The following is a 6,330-nucleotide window of genomic DNA, read 5'->3' on the forward strand; positions in this document are numbered from 1 at the left end:
TTAAAGTGGGAAAGATGAAGAGAAACTTTTTTTTTTCATTTCGTTTAACCTTTTAGGACAATTATGTTTTGAATAATGCCTATAGGTTTTATATCTACACCAAAAATATTTATTTTTTTTTTTTTTAAGAGAAAGAGAATAAAAGGAGAAGAGTGAAGAAAACCTTTTTAAAAAATCTAGCAATGGAGGCTAGAAAAACCTTTCCAAGGGAGAAACCCTATAAGGAACCAGAAAAACTCTCCCAATGAGAAAACCCTAGAAGAAACACATATCTAGGCTTTTATATAGCTTAAGATAGATCAATTTTAGTGCTAATAAAGGTAATCTATGTTTAATCACAACTTTGTTATAAGTAATAACTTAAGTAAATAACTTAATATAAGTTCGTATAAGAGGAAATTTAGGTTAAGAGTGTGCATTATAACAAGCTTGTTTACATAAATTCATTGTATAAATGAAGATATTAGGAATAATATAGCAACACACGATTAAAACACACACGATTATACTTATCAAATATACAAAGTAGTTGAAATTGAATTATTTTCCACATTAATTGTGACTAAACCTAAATATATAGATACTTATAAATGGATAAACTAAAATCAACCCGACTTTAATAAACTCAATCAAAATCAAATATACAAAGTAGTTAACATAGATTAGTTTCCCATAAGCTAATTTTTCATAGGTCAAAATCAAATCAAAATCTCTCCATTTAGCAACTTAGGTATAACTTAGGCCTTGTTCTTTTGAAATTTAGAACAGAGCAGGTGTTAACAGAGCAGAACAGACCACAACAGCTCAAAAAAATAGGACCTTACTTTACATAACCGAAAAGACTTTTACCTCACTAGTCTCTCTACTTGAACATAATTAGATTCAAATTTAAACCGAACGACCTATTTAACACCTCTAAAATGACGACTTAAAAAACCGGCAAGTAGGCTAGACGCATAGTAGGTAGCGAATGGAAGCCGAAAAAGAAACTTTATCTTGAACAAATCCACCGTCACCACCTCACCCCCTCTCTTCCATTTTCTTCTTCACCACCCTTCTCTCTCTTCCACCAATTCCATCTCTTTCTTCTCTCATTTCTCATCTTAATCATAGTTGGTGGAAGAGAGAGAAAAACACCCCTAAAATGGAGAGATTAATCTGCTCTTCACCAATCCCCTCGAAATTAAACATTAAATCTTACCCTTCTCTTCCCCAACTCGGCCGTGTTGACCCCCGCAAACTCCGCGTTTTGCTATCACCATCCACCGAGTCATTCCGAGTCAACTCGACCCCTTTGAAGCGCTGCCGATTACAGTTGCGCGCATCTTGGTTTTCGAATCCAACCCCATTATTCAATTCATCTTTGGACCCGTCTAATTCAAATGGGTCTTCGTCGGAGCCCCGTATTGTCTCTAATCCGTCACATTCAAATCCGAAATTGCAAAAGGTATGATAAATTGATAATTGTTGTTGCCAATTCTGCGAATTTTGTTTCTTATTTAGACTGAATCTTTATTTTCTGGATTATTGAATAGAATTCCCCAAAATTCGATTAGATCCTGATAACTAAGGTTGAATATTGGCAATTGTATTGTTATTCGTAAGCTCGGACGTTAATAATTGTGTTTTAAAGGCGTTTTGTGGTTAATGATCATCATGTACGGCTTTTTCCTAGGGAATTGTATCGTTTGGAGTGTTTTAAATTTAGAAGCAAGGTTTATGTCTATATTTTAGGAAATAATGGTTCCGTGTACGGAGTACTATTTTGTAATGTTCGAAAAGAGGTTGTTATCTTGCTCGAAGTAGTAATAGTTTAAGATTAGATTGGGAAGGAGGCATATGGTGTAATAACTATGACGGTTCTATTAATACAATCATACCATATCCTTGATTACGAGGGGTCTATTAATACAATCATACCATATCCTTGATTACGAGTTTTACAACGGGTTAGACAATGTGACAAGAATTCCCAGATGAAGGAGTAGTATTAGTTAGCTGATATTGGAATTAGATTAAAAGAAATCATTATAGAGAAAAACCTGATTATATTGTACTAGTAGCCTCTGCCTACAGGCGGCGTAATGTGATGCCTAGGCTGGTGTAACTCCTTCGTATGGCATGGATGTGTGGTTTGTAATTGCAGACTGGGGTTGTGGGCTTGTGGCGCAGAAGCTTGGCATTCCTGAGTGTAGCTTAGATAGATAATTTCTTCCCACTCTCGTTAAGCAGCATCAGCTACTTCCTAACCTCAGGAACGAAATATGTTTTGTTGATACCCTATAAGATCATTGGACTTTTCTGAATTCGATGATAGGTTTTGTGGAGAAATGAAATTCTTCGAAAGCTTTTTGTGGTTTAAGGTCTGTATTTCAATTGAGAGAACTTGTCCATCGTTCTTTCATGCAATAGTTAGCTTATCAGTATATTCTTTTCCCTTTATCTGGAGTAACTATCAATATTAGTTGCTCTTCATTGGTTTTTCTAAGTAGAGATTCCATTTTTTCTTTGAGAGTAAGAAATTAAGAATCTCTGCTTAGAAACGTAATATTTAACTAAACTTGACTTATAAACTCCATATTACTTGTACTTCATCTATTCTTTTAATCTAAACTTAATTTTTTCTAGGCTTATTAGACGTTGTTTCCTTGTTTGGAACTTGTTTTACCTAGCTTATCTTATCCGAACTCCATTTTATTCCGGAAAAAAAAAATAGTTGAACAAAGCACTCCCTTGGTGAACCAAATGTCATTATGACAGTTGTAATCTCTATGCTAATTTGTCGGCACATCTTGCAATATGAAGTCATGTAGCCATGAGACTTCAGATCCCTTTCCCATGATTTGCGAAGCATGCTCTTCCTTTATGTTTTGTCTTTCTCTGATTTGCAAAGCACGTAAAATGCATCTTTCAAAGATTATGAGTATCTAAAATAATACAAAGTAAACTTGAATGGAGTCAAACAAAATTTTTTAAAAAAAATCTTTTGACATTCCTGAACATGACCTTGACCTTTAAAATGACCTTGCTTAGTTATTTGCTCTGCCAGCGACATGTTATTGAGCAACGAGCTTCCATGGTTCTTCACCTGTTGCCCTGATGCTTGGGTCTCATTTTAGACTGGTGATTCATCAGCATGAGTCAGGTTAGAGACAGGAAAGTAGTGGTGGCATGAGTGGTGATCGGGCTTCTCACCTTTTCCCTTGCAATGTTTTGGAGGAGGGAACTAGCTAGATTTGATTTTCTTCTTTTAACTTCATTTTCAAACCAATTTAGTGGATGAAAATGATAGAATAGTGTGGAAGAATTTAGGATTGACATTAATGAAGCTGGGGATATCGAATTATGGTACTTTTGTAGCTTCATAATCATTTCCAACTGTCTCTGGATTATCCTGCTCTGCAAAGATATGGCGTTTTCTGATGAGCCCTGAATTTAGATTGTGTGATAGCATCTTTATGCGATGGAAATACATTTTCACCTTCACAACTTGTGTTTAATTACCCATCTAAAAGCATGCATATGTGACTGTCATTGCTGCTGTTTGTCTTCTAGATTGTTTGTATCACCAGTCATAGATGGTGGATACTGGATAGTCAGTATCCTGCTGTATTTGCTGTTCATGTTACTGAAGTTTTGAACCTACCTTTATACTAGTGTCCTTGGATTTCGTTTCAGGTTGTCACTGCTGCAAAAATTATTCTGCTTTCAGCTCTTGCAATGACCATCATTAACCCAGTCCGTACACTACCAGCATTCGCAAGCTTACAAACTGCCTCGCCTGGGGGTGCCGTTGCAAGAGGCTTCCTTCGCACCGAAGTACTGAGTAGTGCATGGACCGGTTTCTTTGCTGGTTGTTTGCACACATTATCAGGACCTGACCACCTTGCTGCTTTAGCTCCTCTGTCAATTGGCCGCACTAAAATGGAAAGTGCAGCTGTTGGGGCCCTTTGGGGGTGTGGCCATGATGCTGGGCAATTAATTTTTGGCCTACTCTTTCTTCTACTCAAAGATCGTCTCCACATTGAAATAATTCGAACTTGGGGCACTCGAGTAGTTGGTGTAACTCTTCTTATTATTGGTGCCATGGGTATTAAGGAAGCTTCGGAAGTCCCTACCCCTTGTGTTGCCTTAGAAAATGGGGAGTGCGATGTTGGTGTCTTAGATACAGTTGAAACCCCTCTTGTTGGGAAGAAGAAAAAGATTGGTTTTGCAACCTTTGCCACGGGGATTGTGCATGGGCTTCAGCCTGATGCACTAATGATGGTTCTTCCGGCTCTTGCATTGCCCTCGAGGGTTGCAGGGGCGGCATTTTTAGGCATGTTCTTGGTTGGAACTGTTGTTGCAATGGGAGGTTATACCGTATTCATTGGGTCGTGTAGTGAGGCATTGAAAGATAGAGTTCCTAGAATAACAGAGAAGCTCACTTGGGCTGCTTCTCTAGTAGCTATTGGCCTTGGATTAGCTATCATTATTAGTCAATTTTTCGGGTTTAGTTTGTATTAATTAGTTTATTACATGATATCAAGATATCGGATTGTAGGTTATTTTTTCTCGCTGAGCATTAGGAAGGATTTTGGAGTGAGCAAATTGATTTTCTGAAGAGATTACGTTCATTATTTTTGTTTCTTATGTTGTTTTCTGTATGCAGTAATTATAGGTACCACATTTTAATACAAGGTAATCGGCTGTAACAGCTTCGATTGAATATTATACTTGTTTTGCATTTAGCACCTAATGATTTAGGGTCCAATTTGAAGGAGGTTACATATGCAGGTGCAGGCGTGCAGCTGTAGGCAATGTCGCAATGATGTAGTAGATGTCCATTTTTGAGCATTTCTTTGGATTTGCACTCTAATTTTGGAGAATTCATAGTTTGAGTTTTTGTTTTACATTTTTCTTTTTCATCAAGGTATTGAACACAAATGCTGTAATAGGACAAGACAGCATGTTATGTTCAATTGTTCACCCACACTAATCCCAAGGTACAACAAGATTCATGTTAGATGTGCATTATAGTGTGAAGTGTGAAGAATTGAAACATAATGCTCTCGTAGGTCTATCCTAACAACAGAGGCTACTCCCATTCATTTATATGTATGTATGATCCATTACAGAGCCTAAAAGAACATAAAGTTATGCAAATTCGTTGTAAGCTGACGTACAAATAAGTTCATTTGTGCATTCTTGAAAAGCAAGTCCCCAGTAAGCTCTTTTCGTGAGCAATCTATTACATTTTGCGCTCAAATGAGAGCATTCAAGAGAATGGAGCATATGAAAATTGAACGGTGGCCAATTTACGCCTTGTGCTTGCTGTTCATGCCGTGCAGAACACATGTATCTGCAGCAGTTTTCAGCCGGATAACATGGAAGGATTTAGACATGAGCAAGAAAAGATTAAGCATATCAGAAGTATTGACGTAATGGCTAAAAATAGATAGAAACTACTTTATCTTTAGATACCTGCATCAAATTATCAAAACAAAAGATGATTTTTCCATTTTAGGGATTTCTGGTTGGACTTTGAAAACTTGGGCCTGTACCCAATTATATTATTGAGCCCCAACCCAACAACGGATTCTATTTTGGTACTGGGTCTATAGTCTTGGGCTACTGTAAGATTATGGTAAGGGACTTTCTCAATAAGAATAGATGTTATTAACTTATATGAATATCATATCATATTACACTTTAAGACTTTGTATATTCCTATTTCTCCCCCATCATCTGAATTTCTCAAACAGTTCATGCGTTCAACTACTCCATATATCATTAATTTCAACACTTTTACCAGTTTTAGTCTTTCAGATACTTTTCAATTTTAACTCCACTTCAGTAGTGTCGGCAAACATAACATTGATCAATTCAGTATCAATTGTGCCTTCGTCTCAAGTCTCACTCTCCTCCTTCTAATTCATAGTCTGCCATGTTTACACTAACGAATAATAATATGAAGTTGTTGATCGATTGATCAGTCGTGAAGAACCTCCCATGATTTTTTTTTTTTTTTTTTTTTTTTTTTTTATTTATATTTTGCTATGATCGATTTTTTACCCAGTAAATGTCATTATGCCAACATGATTATAATAGTTGATCGATTTCTACCTTGTACAACTTCAATATTAAATCGAATGAATTTATCACCGAATTATACATTGCATGCAATAAACTAAATTATAAGCGAGCTTGTATATGTAGTAAATTAAACTCATGCATACTGTATGTATAAGTAGTAACTCTCATTGTCATACAAGAGAAGACTACCCTAATCTTCGTGTATTTTTACCTTTTCAAAAAACATATGATTCTCCTACACAATGCACATATAAA

At 36.2% G+C, this 6,330-nt stretch overlaps 1 protein-coding gene across 1 annotated transcript; it reads left to right on the top strand.

The window, feature by feature from the left end:
• Window positions 1–771: 771 nt before the first annotated feature.
• On the top strand, window positions 772–4,730 carry LOC110709137. The gene is made up of 2 exons (XM_021887357.1): window positions 772–1,447; window positions 3,679–4,730. The coding sequence occupies exons 1-2, from the start codon at window positions 1,145–1,147 to the stop codon at window positions 4,504–4,506; spliced, it is 1,131 nt and encodes a 376-aa protein (XP_021743049.1). The 5' UTR covers window positions 772–1,144; the 3' UTR covers window positions 4,507–4,730.
• The last annotated feature ends 1,600 nt before the right edge of the window (window positions 4,731–6,330 follow it).

This window comes from Chenopodium quinoa, unplaced genomic scaffold, assembly GCF_001683475.1.
Source record: "Chenopodium quinoa cultivar QQ74 unplaced genomic scaffold, ASM168347v1, whole genome shotgun sequence".
Taxonomy (NCBI): domain Eukaryota; kingdom Viridiplantae; phylum Streptophyta; class Magnoliopsida; order Caryophyllales; family Amaranthaceae; genus Chenopodium; species Chenopodium quinoa.